This window comes from Opisthorchis viverrini (assembly GCF_000715545.1).
Source record: "Opisthorchis viverrini unplaced genomic scaffold opera_v5_360, whole genome shotgun sequence".
In the NCBI taxonomy this organism is placed as follows: Eukaryota; Metazoa; Platyhelminthes; class Trematoda; order Opisthorchiida; family Opisthorchiidae; genus Opisthorchis; species Opisthorchis viverrini.
In genome coordinates this window covers 171,091-189,265 of record NW_008752015.1, presented here as the reverse complement: position 1 = coordinate 189,265, position 18,175 = coordinate 171,091, and the positions used below count along the sequence as shown (strand labels likewise).

Below are 18,175 nucleotides of genomic sequence, written 5' to 3'. Positions count from 1 at the left end.
CCATAGTTGCTATCGACCCTCATCTATGTAATAAACTAAATCGAACAAACGGATGTAAATCTATATTCCTTGAGACCTGCTTTCAGGTGCATACAATAGGCATTTTTCTGACTGGTGTTTGTCGGAAAGAAAAGCAACCATAATTTCGAATATAGAAATAAAAACCGGCACCCAATCCTTAAGTGTTTATTAGAAATGTGCTTCTTGGATAGTACGGCGTATCTGATTTGGATTTCGTTTACTTCTACAAAACAAAATATGATAGGACGCCATGCTAACATCCTGTAGACGATATCAGTTTGATCAGTAACAAATATTTTTCTGCCAAAAGCCTAGCTTGCAGAACTGCTCAGCAGACACCTGAGTTTACTCACATAGGTAAAGTTAAATGGGCGCTGAATTCCTAATCCTCAAATTTCAAGCAGGATTTTCCGAGGTGTCTGAGAGGATTTCATTAATTTTTGTTAAGAATTCTCTTGTGGTGAATAAATACATTTTGCAAAGTATGTACACATTGACATCAGTTTATTTGTTGCATATACATCACGTAGTATATTCTCAAGCGTTACATAGACTGTCTAACGACCAGACCTGTTAGTGTTGTTAAGTATGGAACATCCATTGTTACGGTGGGTTTGCTTTCCGAAAACCTCAATGTAGTCCCCACAAGACCGTTTGCAGACTGTTTGTTCTTTTGAAACATTCCGAAAATGACCGAGAGTGATACAGTCTTTGAGTCATCAGTATTACTGATGCTCAGGCAGTGGACTGCAGCGACAGGGTAAACTCTGGTGATGATGTTCCATCTGGCGTAAAACTGAATGCAAGTTTGGTTAGAAAAATAGGTGAAAATGTGGGACAACAGAAGGAATTCCGCGTAAAAATGAATCATGCCTGTGTAAAACTGCAACATCTAAACGTCAGGGTGTGATTATTTTTACAACGTTTGTTGAGTACTGTCCGGGTATTTTTGTTCAACAAAGTTGCCATCCGAGTTAAGTAGGAACCTGAGGATCTACATGAAGGCAGCACAATCTACAAATCGTTGAGGTTTTGTACGTGTTATGGTTGATAAACCAAATAACTGTTTCTGAACATGTGACCCAAAAACATACAGCTTACAAGAATGTGTCTAAGAAACTAGAACTATATCCACCAGTCAGAAAGGCCACTCCGGATGAATAGCATACTAGTTCAGGAGCACGACGTTATTCAATGTGAACGTGTACAGAAACGATGGGGAATTTTGCGTGACTCTAGAATGGTGGCTTTTATTTTGCTGCGTGCTGCTTAACGGAATTTTGAGTGATGGAAAAAATGTGCATAACAAATCATCAAAGGAGATAACCAGAGTGCATCAAGGAACCTAATGAGATTTACGTAGATTTCCACTGTATGGCATATACAGCCCCAGTGAATCAAGTTTTGAACACTAGGCGCTTTCCCTCATATGAGATTCTACACTCAAGAAGGCTGACGCTGTACCTTTTCAGTTAGTGTTTGTGTAGGTGAAAGCGGAAATTGGCAGACTGTCAAACTGAACCATTATCTATATATGCCGCCTCTCTGCATGGTGGGCATAAGTCACCAAGATAAATCCTCTCTCTGTAGGAACGCTATCTCACCGTTCTGATTCTGAGTGTCTCACATTGCTAAAAAGTGAACCACCGCGATGTGCTGCTAATGACCAATTACCACTGACGTCCTCCAAAGTATAGTATCACTTGGGAATGGTCTCAGTGAAAGTGCAGTGACGATGTCTCCTCGTATGGTGACGAAACGTTTACAAGCCAATTACCAAGCTCGGCTAACAGATCAACAACCATCTGACCAATGTATGGCATATACAGCCCCAGTGAATCAAGTTTTGAACACTAGGCGCTTTCCCTCATATGAGATTCTACACTCAAGAAGGCTGACGCTGTACCTTTTCAGTTAGTGTTTGTGTAGGTGAAAGCGGAAATTGGCAGACTGTCAAACTGAACCATTATCTATATATGCCGCCTCTCTGCATGGTGGGCATAAGTCACCAAGATAAATCCTCTCTCTGTAGGAACGCTATCTCACCGTTCTGATTCTGAGTGTCTCACATTGCTAAAAAGTGAACCACCGCGATGTGCTGCTAATGACCAATTACCACTGACGTCCTCCAAAGTATAGTATCACTTGGGAATGGTCTCAGTGAAAGTGCAGTGACGATGTCTCCTCGTATGGTGACGAAACGTTTACAAGCCAATTGCCAAGCTCGGCTAACAGATCAACAACTGACCGACCAAAAACCACTACACCCAGGCGATCTGCGAATTGAAGTAAGTACGGCACTATTACAACCTGTCATTTATGCACTCGGTGAGAGGTCCACCTCAACAGGACGGTACGGTTTCTATCACCTCAGATGGTATATAGCATTGCCATCCCAAAATTACTTCAAACTAACCACTCACTAACACGGTGTTACTGGTCCCGAACACTCAGACCGGCACCTCGGTTAGTCGTCGGAATGCAGAATTCTATGGGCTTCGACCTGGGTTGAGTACTGCTTCACCCAACAGGGCATTTGAAGTGAAATGGATGCAGATGAAATTGATACTAATATCCTGTGACCCACAATCACAAGTTATCGACCGCGCAGTTGTGAACTCGCTGAATATAGCTGGAAGGGTGGAAGGGTTGTTCAGTCAGACTCCTAGCCTAGTTAGATAATTTGATTATTGGGAGTTAGTGTCACAAACTAAAGGTCTTGAGATTATCGCAAACGAACCGTCGTTAAATTACACGCACATCCTTTCGATCTATGGTTGTTGTTGATTCCCCCTCTGAATCAACGGTGAACAAAGGTAACTTTCCTTGTTTTCTGACTACTCATGAGTAACATGACTTACACCTGTTTATTACGACACCGTTTCGTTTTCTTGCTGCTCGTTTCCACCCACGTTTCGTTCCTACTTAAGGTCTGCTTATTTCTCAGTTACTGATGTCAATATTTTGTTGCCCGTCTGTCATTGCCTGCAAGTTCGTCTCGAATTCACCTATTTTCGAGCGCCCACTCCGATGGTCCGGATATCGCCCCGGACCCTCCGGACGACAGGCGAACGTGCCACTACCCGCACCGACCTGACGCCCTGGGCAGCTGATTATTTTGTATTACCCATGTATCGCGCCTGTCAGATAGCCCTTGCTGAGCTTTGTTTTAAACGGACGAAACCGCGCAATCTGACCTTCCACGCGACACGAGCGGCTGCGTCGACGCCGACCGAAAGACAGTCCCTCACATCCCGAACGTACTGACCCCTGCGTCGTTACGGCCAACTCACACTGTCAGACTGCCCCTATATGTATGTTTGTACATCGTCTGGTACTTACTTGTTGTTGCCCCTATAGAAATCCGTGCTGCGACAGTGGCTATTTCCCGCTCCTGCTGATTGCGTCAGTGTTGATTGTACGTTTGCTTAATTCATGATGCTTACTAATCCGTTTGTCTGTAGAGCCAATTCCTGTCAGTCCTCAATATATCATCTGCTGCCCCACGTCTGTCTGATCCTATTGACTACTGGCTACGAACTGCGTATAATCAAAGAGCCGCAATCGCCCTGTGAGATCCGTAACCGCCCGGATCTTACAGTTGTCAAAGTTGGAAATAAAGATGTTCAACATATGAAATCAATGATTTCTCTTTCAATTTTGCAGGGATCACTACTCTTGGTTCTCCTAACTAATAGAAACGTCTTGACTCGGTTCTTCATGTTTTCTGCGTCAAGTTCCAGGACTTCGGCCATCCTACTTTGCTTTTGGGCTTTCAGCATTCAGGCGGCTCAAAAAAGTTCAATATTACCGGTTTTCCCGATTACGATACAACTAATGTAAACGATAAAATCCATTACACGGCCCACGTAGGACTACAACGTTACTTCCAGGCACTTTCCAATACAGCATTAGACTTTAAGCCAATGATTTCTATTCAAAACTTGCGGGTGTAAGAGGAAGAGCTCAACAATGTGCCGACAAAAAGTGAAAAGTAACATAAACAGCGCAGTACAGTTACGGAGATTTAATAGTGCTTCTTTGGCTTTCTGTGTGCATATTAACCTCAACGTTACACTTACTTCTGGTATACAACTTGAACTTAAAACAGTGACACTTGGAGATCACTAAGTAAGGAGCAGTAAGAAGCTCAGTATCCTATTATTCTATTTTCATTGCCGAACTTACGTTTTTGCGTAGGTTGTAAAGGATGTTGCCCAAGGAATGTGTCACTCCAGCGGAAGTTGTGGATGGTTGAACCCAGTTGCCAGTTATCCTGAACTCTATGGGTGTAGAAACAGAATAGTTATTTTATTGGTCAGTTTACCTCAAAATCCGTACGTAAGGAATACATGGATTGAAATCGGAAAACATCCAGGAAGCCGGCTGATGTATGGTGAAATAGTTACAAAGAGTGAGCAATTCATTTTATGTAGTCACTGTGCTAGGAGAAACACCTTCACGGATTTGTTTTTAAAGGAGTTTCAGCAGACATGGATCAGTATGGCGCAGACATCTGCCGGGTCTTTGGGTATAGGCGAGATTTCGATGTTAATATGCTGACGGTAACCGATTTGTTTTCTGTTTTATTTAGTACCCAAACACGGTGGGTTGAAAGCATTTGCTATAAACTCTAGAATGGATGAACTGTAAGTTTGATTTTCCCAGGACCAGTTCGGCAGCTGATTACCCTTCCCAAATACTGTGTTCTAGATATTTTGAACTTTATGTGGTGTATAAGACAGTTTAGCTTCTGTAGTCATAACGACGGCCTCAAAAATCCCCACGAAATCCGCGCGTGCGTTCAATTTCATACTGACTGACTTGTTCGGCCAAGGAAATACGGGACTGGAAGCTGCACTAATTTTGTAGAAGTAAGTCGAGAATCTTTTCTAACTAACTATTTCCTCCCTCTAAGTACTCACTGGATTCCGATCCATCGTTCTGTTCAAGAAAACTGGTAACTGTCCCTTCCGGCTTGATAGACCAGGTCAAATTGCTGTGTCCGTGGGTCACTCACTCGTCCATTTGTACCTCATGCTTAGCTCCCTGTACAACTAGTTCATGTTTTTCGTTATCTGTAAACGCATTCTCAAAATTGTGGTTTGGGCCAAAATGAAATATTTTTGTGCTGGGATTAACGCACCAAGTAAGCAAAATCCTTCAGAATAATAAACGTTATTTTTTTCTCAAACGGTCAACATATTGTCCTGGAAAGTACGCTATTCGGAAACCCCAGGAAACCACTTATGAAAAACCCTGGAATGTGGCATGACGCGACGCTGTGCTGATACGATTTTCTGACGGCAATGTCTGGTGCACTCAAGAAAATACCGATTAATCCCTGGTTGTTTCCGGAATGAGGGGTTCTGCCGGATACTTAATTAGATGTTATTAACTAAGGAATGTCGGTTGGATGTTTTCGGTGAGCATTGTTCATCTCATTGTTTACATAATCCCCATCTATAATATCACTGGGAGAACGGCGCTTCTAGGCTCGGTAAGTTTGCCTCGAAACAAAACAAACTCAATAGCTACTTTAGTAAAACACATCAAACTCAATGGTCTCATTTGCTACGTTCCTTCCTCAATAAATTTCATCTGGCAGTGGTCATAAGTTGAAAAACCACTCTGAATTCACTGGAAATCGAATCCTTAAAAACTGTGAAAGACAATCGAATATCGGGGAAATTCAAAGCGGTATATGGGTTTCTCTCGCCAAGGTCAGGTTTTATCAGCAGCCAAAGACTTAGTCCACAACGATTAGCTTACAAGTTTTCATTCCCTATGTGCCGTGGTTTACCATACAGAGGTTAAAAAGTTCACACATCAACGAGTACACGCCCACTGGTCGTCGGGTCGTTCATACGTTAGACTGTTGTTAAAGCCTGCAGTAACCATAAAAGGGCCAGAAAATAAAGCAAAAAAAGGTAGATTATTAGTTCTTTTCTTGATGTTTAGCCGGCTTCGGTATCACCATCCAGTTACACCGCATCTTGACCCGTTCAACTCACAGTATTCTCTCACAATTATCTCTGCAAAACACTGCTTTATGTATGATTTCAGTTGGTTGTATCCTACAGGACAACAGCTGTACGGCGATGGGGGCCTGTGTAGCTGTGCGCTGATAGTAGTATCATGGACCGCTTATAATACAGGATGATGGGCGTGCTCAGTATAATAACGAAGGACTTTTCTTGGGGAGATATCCAAATACACAGCGCGGAAACATTTAGATTACCACAACATTGACTTTCACCTGTTTTAATAACTATCCACTTCTCAGTATTGCTAGGCGTGTTTGTTGATTTTTGGAATGATTACTACACTTTCAGTTACATGAATTAATATTAATCTCACAACAGGAAAATCTTGTCAGAAATTGTAAATGCTACCGTGGTTTCTTTGCTTGAAATTAAACGACCATAGTTTTCGTCGCCTGTTTCGAATCGGAGCGTTTATCCTAGGAGAAGACCATGAACTGACTATGTATTTCGTTTCCGTTTCTACAACCTACGACGTAGGTGTAATGACAATTGAAGTCTTTAGTTGGAAGTGCCATCCTTGTTCACGTCACATGATCCAATCAAAAGTTTGGTTTATTTTCTGTCCGTGAGGTGGTTAAGTGTTCGCCCAAATGAGTCCAGAATCGGCTACTACAAATCCAGTTTTGAACCAATCATTTACATTAAAGTTGAGCACTAGCTGCGCGCCTTTCGCAGAATTTTCACTGGGGTCATAGGATAAGACATGTTTTTGTCCGCTATGCTATTTTAATCATCACAATCGGCTTCTGTTTTGGGAACATAGTTTATTTTCTTTTTTTGGGCAACACTGGACCTGAGTAAAACCTAGCAACCGAAAAATGAATTGGGCCACTTGTGTTTACACCCCTTTGAACTCCTAGGGTGTTAACAAACTGTTTTCTTTATTTCTTTCAAATCCAAGTTAACAGCACCTAAATGTTAACAGCGGCACTTAAAGAAGCGTATGCGGTCAATATCAGTGGAAATCGGACTCACTCATCACATAGCTAGAATCTTCATTTTCTGTCGGATCAAACAAATAAATGAACAATGAAATGAACATCTTAAGTTACCCTGTAGACCATAGGTAAGGAATTTGCTTTTGGCATACCAAGAATGTTTCTAATGTTTGGGTCACATCTCGGTTCCACCTAATCCATACACTCGTTTACCCTAGTTGCTGCGCATATTTATTTTTCAGCCAATGTGCTAAAAAAACGTAGTTAAAGTTGCTCAAACGACGAACACCTAAAAGAGTGAAGTCAACTATTGGGTATTAAAATTCATCAATATTATGAGGGGATTTCATTCAGCTTCTTAAATGATAGTTTGATACCATAATCTTGTTTTGAAAATAAATAACTGATTTGCCGAAATGAAAGAATTTGTAAACTAACTTGGTGTCGCGTGTAGACTGGAATAAATCTTATCTAAATTTCTCACTCATTTCCAAAAATTGCGAGCAATACATTCAGTCGGGGAGATATTCCGTAATGTTAGAAAAATGGTAACAACCGGAATATGTGGGAGCCTTTGTGCAGCATAATCAGTTGAGGTATCTGTCGAATGAGGGATTCGGTTGAATCTGGTATTATTATCAACCTCAGCGTTTGAAATCTGGTGTTAAAGTTGAACATAAGGTTGGTGGAAATTTGGAGGTCCTAACAGTCGTAGCCAGTTAAGAAGCAGTAAGCAATTACAGGAAGGCTAAGGCTGAATGGTATTCATGAGTATCTGGGGATACTCTGTTGAGCAAGCTTGTTGGAAAGAACTAACCGTTCGACAGAATCTATCGCGCTCTTGAAGTCAAGGAACTGTAGGACACGCCTACATATGCTGGTACTCCAGTACTGGAGGTAGTTCACACAGCCCCTTCTTGCTTGTAGCTCTGCCTGTAGTACGAAAGCTTGTCTAGGAGAGGGCAAAGGACAAACGGATTGCCATCTCTTATATCTATACATTCTGCTACAAAAATTCGATAATAACTATAGTGAACGTTACAGTACGTACGAGGAAGCAAGGAAACCTCGTAACTTTCATTCAGAAGTATTGCTAGTTCTGGGAGACAGATGGTAGGAATTTCTGACAGAAAGATAGATTTAACGTAATAAACAGGATATATCTACGATATCGCCGTCAAAAGCTGGCTAGAGTGTGCTCCAGATGTTATGCCGGGATATAAATGAAATATCCGCCGAATAAAATTAGTTGATCCGGTTAACGATTATGATACCTTTGGCCGGATCAGTTAGCTGATTACGTTTACAAGACGGAAAAACTATTCGGAAGAGCGGTTATGAGGGGTGGAAAGCCCTGTTTAAGTCTACAGTACTGAACTCCACTGGATTTCGGAAACTGCCTTGTGATACAGATTTATTGTTGTACATATATGATGTAACCATCACAAATTCTTCAGAAACTAAGAAGCTTCTTGTTTATTTGAAAACTAGTTAATTTAGTTGTTTAACCTTTGTGCCCCATCATTTCCAATACACCTTTGGTCACTTAATACTTAAATGCACATCTGCAAGCCCAGTAAATTGTAGGAGCCGCGCTCTTGGATATGTTATGGTGCACTCATTCCTTAATGTTTTTCCTACTGCCGTTTTTAGGACTTTGTAGCTGTGCGCGATGTACACAAACTCAAGTATTCTTCCGTAGTAGGAATGTAACTTATTGATGGTCCTGCTTGAGAAAGAAGCTACTCTTGTTTTCAAAAGGCGGCCACTGTTTTGGAACCTAATTACATCAAGTGCATCACTGAAAGGGCAGATAATTAGCAGGTATACAGCCTATCACCTCAAAAGTAGAGTATTATGTCCGCTCATCTGAATTCGTCTCAAGATTTTGAACCATTACACGGTTTGACAAGATAATATCGGCCGAAAACTTTCACCATTATATTTCAGAATACAGACTAACCTCCAAACTTCTACGTTTCCGCTCTCGTGCTGAATATATTTTAGAAACAAGGAGTGCTTTTCGAATTCAGAGCCTTATGGTCTACTCCAGTGTTATGCTTCCCTTTAAGAAGGCAACTGTGATTTCCAAAACCTAGTTCACTGAGCCAGATTTTTTGGGAGATGTTCCCTAGATGGATTTCAATTTCGACATTAAAATTTTGGGTGTCTCCATGAAAAGGGCCAGGATCTGTCTCTCTTCAAATTAGTGGTTTCCAATAGATGGTTTTTCTGTTAGTTTTACGCAGGAATGTGGCCATAATTTAATAACACCCATCCAGTGACTTTTTTCAAAGGTTGAATATAAACCAATGAAGCTTCAGATCACTTAGTAGGTCACTCTGATATCATCCTCGTAAGAGTACCGTAGGTGGTGATTTTTTCATCAAGGGGTCTATGTATACGGTCTGCAGTGAGCGTTCCGTTGGCACCTGCTCAAGAATGATTGAGCTTTCGATTCATATTTGATTTGTCTGACGAAGCTCGACGGGATGATGTACTGGTGTTGCCTTATGTATTAGTGTGTGATGTTTGCTTGGGTACACTTAACGAGCCTCAAACAGACGGCACGCAGATTTTATTGCTCCGTCGAATCGTGGGGACGGCTGACTATTCGGTGAAACAGTGACCACTGGCGTGATCATACGCAATGGAACACGTGGAGATTTCCTAGTTTATCAAACAGAATGCGCTGTTCATGCAGCGCATCCGAGTCGGAAAACGTATCGTGGTTGACGAATCAGATTTGTCGCTTCACATGATTCTCCGCGGACCCCAGCAAGTTCTCCCGGCCGAACAGTTTCGTAACTGCCCACACAGGGGATGTGCTATCATGTGAATGAGCTTCGTAATGTCTGACCTCACGTTTACCAGTGATAAACAGTAATATTATCCCATCTTTTTGGACCACCATGGTATTGTAATATGTTAGGAATGGCCAACCTCTAAGTGTGTCTTTTTAATCGACATGGAAAGAGAGATGTACTTGAGTCATTGGCAAAAAACTGACTAAGCATTCCATCTTGACGAGATCAACCAACAGAATAAGTACACATGTTCCCGATTAGTTAGTTATGATAGTTGCTCCTTCGTTATTCGGGAGGCATGGTCGTATGTTTTATATGTCTTTTGGTGAGTGTATATGTAAACCAGCTGTGGTCGTACACGATTTTAATGTGTTTTCGGAACGCTTGGTTGATAGAACTTGGCGTGCAGAAGCAATAGTGATTGAAACTGGTGTCTTTTCTGCACCTTCTACTAACTCACTAATGCGCCGCTCGTGCACGAACATTTCTAGTCCTCATTCACCGATAGTGCATTGTATTTTAAAGCCATCATTGATGACGAGATAAGACTGCTCCTAATTTGAAACGGCTTTGCACATCCTCTAGACAACTTCACCTATAGAATGACTGAAGGAGTGAGCAACAGTTCCAAAGTAACTGAGCTTATGGGTACATCGAAGTAGATAGCCTGTTGTATAGGTTCGGGGTATTCTGGATTCACCCTCATGGCATGATTTTGCATCTCGAAGGTTCAAAGTGTACCCAAACATTTTTCTTCTTTCCAGCAGAATAGCTACGGCTGAGGAAGATAATTTGCCGTCCGGATTATCTCCAGCAAAAAAATTGAAAACAGAATTTGATCCAATACCCGATTTGGTTATTACATGATGCAGAGAACGTCATACAGAATCAATGTCAGTGAATTAGTTCCAAGAATCAAACAGTATATGATGAAACGGGGTTCCGGCCCACGACAGAATATCAGCTCATTCACAAATCTGTTCTCCTTCTATTGTTACTCAACTCATTTGAAAAGAAAGCGTTCTCAACCACCATCAGTATTTTAGTGGTGCCGTCACAGGCCACAGTATAGCGGGTTCTTGGTCAGCCACACATTCAGTGATTTTACTGAATGCAGAAAAAATCCGTATGCTGAACTCACGGTTAATCGAGATCTGTTAGCAATAATGCTAACATTGGGAGATAGTGCTTATTGGTCATTGAACGACACTCGTACAATCGGTTTCGTTGCCAATAAAATAAAACGTTCAGAATAGAAAAAGCCAATAGAAGTTGCATGGAAAGCTAAAACGATTTTCACACCGAACACTCTACCATGTACAAATTTTATGCGCGTGTTTGGTCAAAAGTCCGATCAGCTATGAGGAGCGAGCTTTCGATGCCCACCACCAAGCCCCATCGGGCCATCGCACTGCATCTATGGCCGTCTACACAGGTCGGCTTATTGGCTTGATCTTATTAGTATGCCTGTCCACCGAGCTCGCAATATTCGAGACAGGGGAAATTGGTTATGCTCGCGATCGTGTGTGGGCCAAATATTCATCCACTTGCGGTCGGTGCAACATAGGAAGTGCCAAACAGTCTTCAAACTCGTGCAACAAGTGATCACACAGCACAAATGAATGAAGATTGTGCGGCTTAGTACATTTATCAGAGCAGATGAACATTAGTCAGATCTTCTAATAGCCTAATGCTGACTGGATACTAAGCTCAGCGTACAAGACCATTTTCCTTATTCAGAATGAGTGTCCCGGAGTGGCCTGGCTTTAGTCAAATTCAGTTAGTTGACTTCCAGCACACAGGCATCATGATCACAATGTGATGACTCGAGTGACCACCGTTGTGCAACACTGAGGAGGGACGAGATCCCGAGCAGCATGCACACCAAGGGTCCAAGGTTTCTGTTGGTGGTCTCCAGACTTATGGATAACGTACACTTATCGGTTCATTCAGTGATCCTGGAAAACCCAGGTGTACATGTTACGTTTAACGCTTTTCGTGAAGCAGGTTTGAAGAACGATACGGACCTGACTCTACCTGTATCTTCTGAAAGCCTTATGGTAAACAAATTTTATGAATACATCATAATTGCACAAAAGCTCGTTGTTCGGACAGTCGTATCATGAATCAATCAAGCACCAAACGCTAGACTCCTCCGTTTCTGTTTGGTGACCCATCGGATTCATGCACTACAGATGAATGTAACAACAGTCCTTTGTAATCTCAGTAGTGTTTGTGAGACTCAAAGTCGGAAACGACGGCTGATGAAGAAAAATTCATCAATTCGATTTTTGGAAGTACGTTTTTGATTTGTTTCAGAACATTTTAATTTTCAGTACTGGTTGGGGAAGCCACTGGTAACCAAACAGAAGAGCGAATTATGGTGTAACTTTGGTATCCGTCTTACGCGCTGGCTGCATTAGTGAGTAAGTTACTGGAATAGCTAGAATGTAACGGGTTTTGCGAAAAAAGTAGATGTAAATACGGAGCATCACAAAAGCAACATTCAAAGGAAATGCTTCGCCACCGAATGTTTCATCCGTAATAACAAGGAAAAGCAGTTGCGTCTACCTAATATGGTGACACAAAAGAACCAGTCGGAGCGAGCAGCAAACTAGTAGAAATGAACTGTCCATCAAATCCACTAAAGTTACAATGAACTATGTATCCAAATTGGTTGCACGAAACCATTTTCATTACAATCTCTCGTCTATACGTATTCATCAACGGTAGGTAAAACTACGCTCTTTGAAATGACGATTACAATGTGACGCACTTAGTAAAGGCAGGCTTGTTGGAAGCAGCCGAACCAAGATCACGTCATCTCTCAGCAGCAGTGTATGAAAACCGATTTTTGACTGTTCATAAGGAGTATTCACACAAACAAACGAGGGTACAAACCGAAACCAACCTACCAACAACGGACAGCGTGCCTTCACCGAACCGACTTTTAATTGTCCGATCGACTTGATCTTTAACGACATGGAAGCACGCTTTTCGTACGGTGGGGTTTTCAAAGCGGAAGAATAAATTGATTTTGTTACCAGAGAAACCTTGGGGCCCACAGCCAACTAGCCACCCGTTACAAGAAATTTGCACCGTCCGAATCAGTGGAAGGACCTGGAAAACAAGAAATAGCCATTTCGACTGGACTGACCAATGAGATTTCACTTTGAATTCTGACGCTACCAAAGTTCTTTACCGTGAGTAAAAATAAAGAAGTCATTGCGAGCGGTAAATCCACGCTTATTGTACTTTTAACTGCTTTTTCATTCTGAAGATTTGTTAGCTGGGGAGATATCGCATCACAAAAAAGACAAGTTGTGATTGTGTAGGTACAATTCCGCTATGAATTTCCGACCTTCCACAAAGCGTAGTGAAGTGAGAGTTCCTGTCATGAGATTTATATACTTTACAACTTATTCACTTACTTACTAGTAAAAACCCGCAAAATGTTAGAAGATGAGACACGAACGAGGTTCATTATGAGTAAAATAACTTGCTTTGACATCCAAACTCCTAAAAAACTCAACTTAGATTTCCCGGTTTACTTACTGGAATTCAACTAACTTTGGTGGTCGACTTTTCGGATACATCAAGCATCAGGAAAACATGCTACTCGTTAACTGATAAAAACTTACCATCTTTTTAATACCAGAATCAGAGTTCGGGTGCAAAGCATAGCACAGTTGTGGTGCTGTTTTCGGAATATTAAGGCGCATATATGGACGCTAGCGTTATGGCGATGAAAATTAAAACAGGGCTGGATATTAAGAATAATGCTAGGATTTCATTTTAACTAGCAGAAATTGTGTTCAGTTGATCCTGGAATCTGGCAACATAAAAGCACACGTATCATAGAATTTACCAAAGAGATTTCATGGTGTTGTTTTCATCCAATCAACAGACGACCTTTTATCAGCCTGGATGTTTGGCGACAAAACGATCCGGAAAAACAGTCATTCTAAGCCACCAAGTTTCCAATGCAAAAATCAAAACTGAAGGTGCGAAATTCACTTGGAAGGTGACGCCCACAAGTAATCCAACTGAATTCATTCTCATCAACCATACATTTGACTCGTTCTGCCGAAGAAACCAGAGCATCATTATTTGAGTTTTAGCGATCTCATTAGTTAGCGAAGAACGAATAAACAGGAAGTGACGCAGAAACCCGTTTTGGGCTATCACTTGTTCCAATATCCTACTTCAGCAAGCAGTGTTTGTGTGTTATTAGGACCGTGACATTTTAGATTTTCAGATAAAATTCTTATACAAGTATCGCATCAGGAGTCTAATGATAGCTAGCATCCAAAGCATGTTCAAGAGCTGGAAATAAAGTTCAAAGCATTGCACATGAATCAAGATAACTTAGCTTGACACTGCAGATACAACCAAACAAACAGCAATCATAACGCGAACTTTATTGCAAGATGGCTCAAGTATGGTGAAGCTGTGAGGAAAATGTGGTCATTTGGCTCATGAATGGTATTACTCCGAAATCTAGTTAGTAGACGCAATACGAGAAATTAGAATGAGAAGATATGACCATAAATGTATGTTACCACTAGCAAGGTGTGGCAAATACGGCGAATTCTCAAAAGACTCCAACTGGTGTTTCACCGTCAAAAAGCATTGATTAATCTGATGATTGGTGCACATTTGGGCGTGTTTTCGGAGCAAACTTCGGAAACCCTGTGGTTAGGTTTTAGCACCAGTAGACACGACTTATTTTAAAAACTTATTATGTGCACTGAATTGATGTTGAGACAGACAACATGTCAAGTCCCGTTATCATTGACAGGTAGTTATGTCTTTGGAAGTGTCGGTTCTACCGATGTCAACTCAACGTTCACTCTTCTGTTGGGATGCCATAGATCGTTGGAGCTAGTTAATGAGAGCTTAACTGCTTTATTCTCCATAACACACCATTTTGCACTCATATGTTCATACTTTTATTCTGGTTCCAGTTTGTGTGCATGGACGAACTTTACTTGATATTCCAACACAACTGTGTCAGTTGTGCATTCACACCTCGTTGTCTATGTTGCGATTAGCAAAAAGAAGTTAATTGGAACCATCAATGTGCTCTATCCAAGTCAAGATGAGTACATCAAGTTCTCAGGGCTCGAGATCAAACCAAATTAAAAATTTAGTTTGAATGACACATGTGAACCAGACATAAAAAACAAGCTTTTTTATCGTTGGTAGTGTGAGGAGATTTAGGATTTTTTGGGATGTCTATGTTGCGATTAGCAAAAAGAAGTTAATTGGAACCATCAATGTGCTCTATCCAAGTCAAGATGAGTACATCAAGTTCTCAGGGCTCGAGATCAAACCAAATTAAAAATTTAGTTTGAATGACACCTGTGAACCAGACATAAAAAACAAGCTTTTTTATCGTTGGTAGTGTGAGGAGATTTAGGATTTTTTTGGGATTTTGTCCTGTAAGTGAAGCAAATCTATGCTCAAAAGCCGAGAAGCACTGTACAGTTGTTTCATCCTTATTGGGAATCACCAGCAGTGCGCATCTCACGAAACTCCGAAGAGTCTCGAACCCGCGACCTTCCGGCTTTGAACCGACGAGCTATTCTATGACCCGTACTACCATTTCTCCGTCTTCTATGGCTTTCTAAACATACATTAACCATGATTACGTAATGCTTATTCCGTTTGGAGTTACAAAAATTCCGCAGAATTATACAGACATTCTAATAGCTGCTTTTTTTCCTTTAACAATAATATGCGGGAGTTAAATTGGATAGTGTGGCCTGAAACGCGCAAGCCACCAAAGAGCTGTATGAATTTTCTTTGAAGCGAACACACATTAGTCCGATATGCATTTGAGTAGTTTGCCAAGGATGCTGATAATTTCTTCATCTCTGTGTTGGTTAAAAGTCTAAGGCTAGCACTCTTCACAGGAGGTTTTCCTCACGATAACACCCAATCCCCTCTTGGGTTTTTTGAGGTACCTAAAAGCAGTTGGCTTGTAAAGCAGGTAACAACTTCTGATGTCCCATCAACACCATCGTAAACCAGTCATTTTTTTCAACCAATATTCCAGCCAAAACACTGTGATATCATTTTACATTTGTTGCAGCTGGATACACATTTCAAACACAGGATTTTACTGGCGAGCTATTTGCCTGTAAATGGAATGCAAGAAAGCTGCACGGGTCATTCACCTGACTGTTGACCGGCATTACCCTGTTCTTGTTTTCCAGCCGTAGTAGGACGATCAAACACTGCTTCGTTTCATTGATTTCCAGAGCTGCTAGTTCTGTAACAATAGGTCACAGTTCACTGCGGGGCTAGTCTAATTCTTGTCAAATAAATGGAGGCGCGAGAAAAATGAAACTGAATGGCTCTATGTTTGAAGCTAGCTAAATATAGCAAAAAAATATGACTCCTCTGCAAGACGTCCACTTAGTATATTTCTAGCCAAATCGTCCCTCCTGCACGCTAAATGAACGTCGTGGTTATTTCATCGAAAGGAAAAGTGTATTCAATCTAATATTTTATTAGAATTGGAACAACAAGCAATCTGACTTGCTGATTTCAACATTCTGTTTGTTTGCTTAATAAGTCAGTTAATTTTAGGAGAAAAGATGTTGGGGAAGGTATGTTTTGTATGATATATTAAACATCACGTTTGCCAAGCCAGTGAGAAACAACAGCAAGTGCAAAGGAGGTCTAAATTAACAATTGCATGAAGTGATGTCTCCGCTATCTGCACTGGAAAAAATCTGAAAAGGAGTTGCCGTGCCCATAGTTCTCCATTAAAAAAATGCAACTTTTATAATAAATGTCATGGTTTTGGGTTGGGAAGAACTAGTTTCCGCTTTACTTAGCCACTTCAGGTTCAAATAGATCATTTAACCTCTCCCAAGGATAGTTTTGGCTTACATGCATTCATGTTGTTGTCACTATGTCATCAATATTTTTTAATGTATCTTTAAAAATGATTCGATTTCAAGGCTGTTTCGTTGTAGAAAGGGCAATTTTGTCTTTCACTTACCACGTCACACGGATCAACCGGTAGTGTGTCTTGTGCACCAGTCTGACTTTCGTAGTACTGTTGCCAAGGGAGTTTCACACCGTCGCGTTCTTGTGCAGATATTGTCAAGGCTGTAAAGATATGGTTTATCTAACAGTGGGTTGTAGTGTTCTAGATATGGACAAAAGTATCCTATTGAACAAGTTGTCACAGGTTTTTTCTCCCTTTCATATTAATTCTTAGGCTGTGGTTTTCAATACAATTACGTCTGAAATTTAGTGATGCGCTTAACTGTAGCAGAGGCGTACGGTTTCATATCAACCGGAGTATTATTACATTATGAGGGCAAAGGAAAATGAGCAAAGGTACACCCTACTCAGGTTATTGGGCCTGGTAACTATCCCAGCTCCGCTCAGGTTCATACGAACTATAAGAAAAACATTGTGTTCTATGTTATGCCAAAATAACGATAGGGATCTTCAGTCTGCTTTCCAAAACCCGACCATGCGCCTTGGGTGCTTCAGTCACGTATTCTGAGCTATCCAAGGGAAAATTCAATAACTTGAATCATCTTGTCACCAGTAAACAACTTAAGCTTCCTTCCCGGCATCTTCCACCAAAATTTGATGCAAATTGCACCGGGCTTAGTTCACTCATCAGTAAATAGTAGGATGGTTTGTAAAAATATGTTAATAATGCAAGATGGGTCGTGCGTCCTTACCAAGATTGTCTGCCTGATCAGCCATCTTGGCAAGTAGCAACAGATAACACTTCCACCTCTTTCACTTCTACCGCAACAGAAATTTTTGTTTTCATTTAAATCAACAGCCTATTTTTGTAATGTACTACTCATAAGGTTGCTGAAAATCCGTCGACAGCCCACGACCGGTTTTGCCCTTCTTGGGTCTCATTAGTTAGGCGCATTCCCCGGGTTTCCGTCAACCTTATGTTCTAGTTGAAACCAAATTGCACGAAATTAGCGAATATACATTCATTTGCAAACAAATGTGCTTTTTTCGAGAGACTCACCTTGAACCCAGCTTAATCTCTTGTTTGTGACGTTCTCAGGTTGTCGACGGATTTTCAGCAACCTTATGAGTAGTACATTACAAAAATAGGCTGTTGATTTAAATGAAAACAAAAATTTCTGTTGCGGTAGAAGTGAAAGAGGTGGAAGTGTTATCTGTTGCTACTTGCCAAGATGGCTGATCAGGCAGATAATCTTGGTAAGGACGCACGACCCATCTTGCATTATTAACATATTTTTACAAACCATCCTACTATTTACTGATGAGTGAACTAAGCCCGGTGCAATTTGCATCAAATTTTGGTGGAAGATGCCGGGAAGGAAGCTTAAGTTGTTTACTG

The 18,175-nt window shown here is 41.1% G+C and overlaps 1 protein-coding gene across 1 annotated transcript; it reads right to left on the bottom strand.

The window, feature by feature from the left end:
- Positions 1-567: 567 nt before the first annotated feature.
- Positions 568-16,938, bottom strand: T265_15124 (hypothetical protein; the record flags this gene model as incomplete). Its single annotated transcript, XM_009176688.1, has 4 exons — positions 568-817; positions 4,210-4,304; positions 12,729-12,933; positions 16,829-16,938. Coding segments are annotated over 4 exons (657 nt in total), but the record flags the coding sequence as incomplete, so codon positions are not given.
- Positions 16,939-18,175: the final 1,237 nt, after the last annotated feature.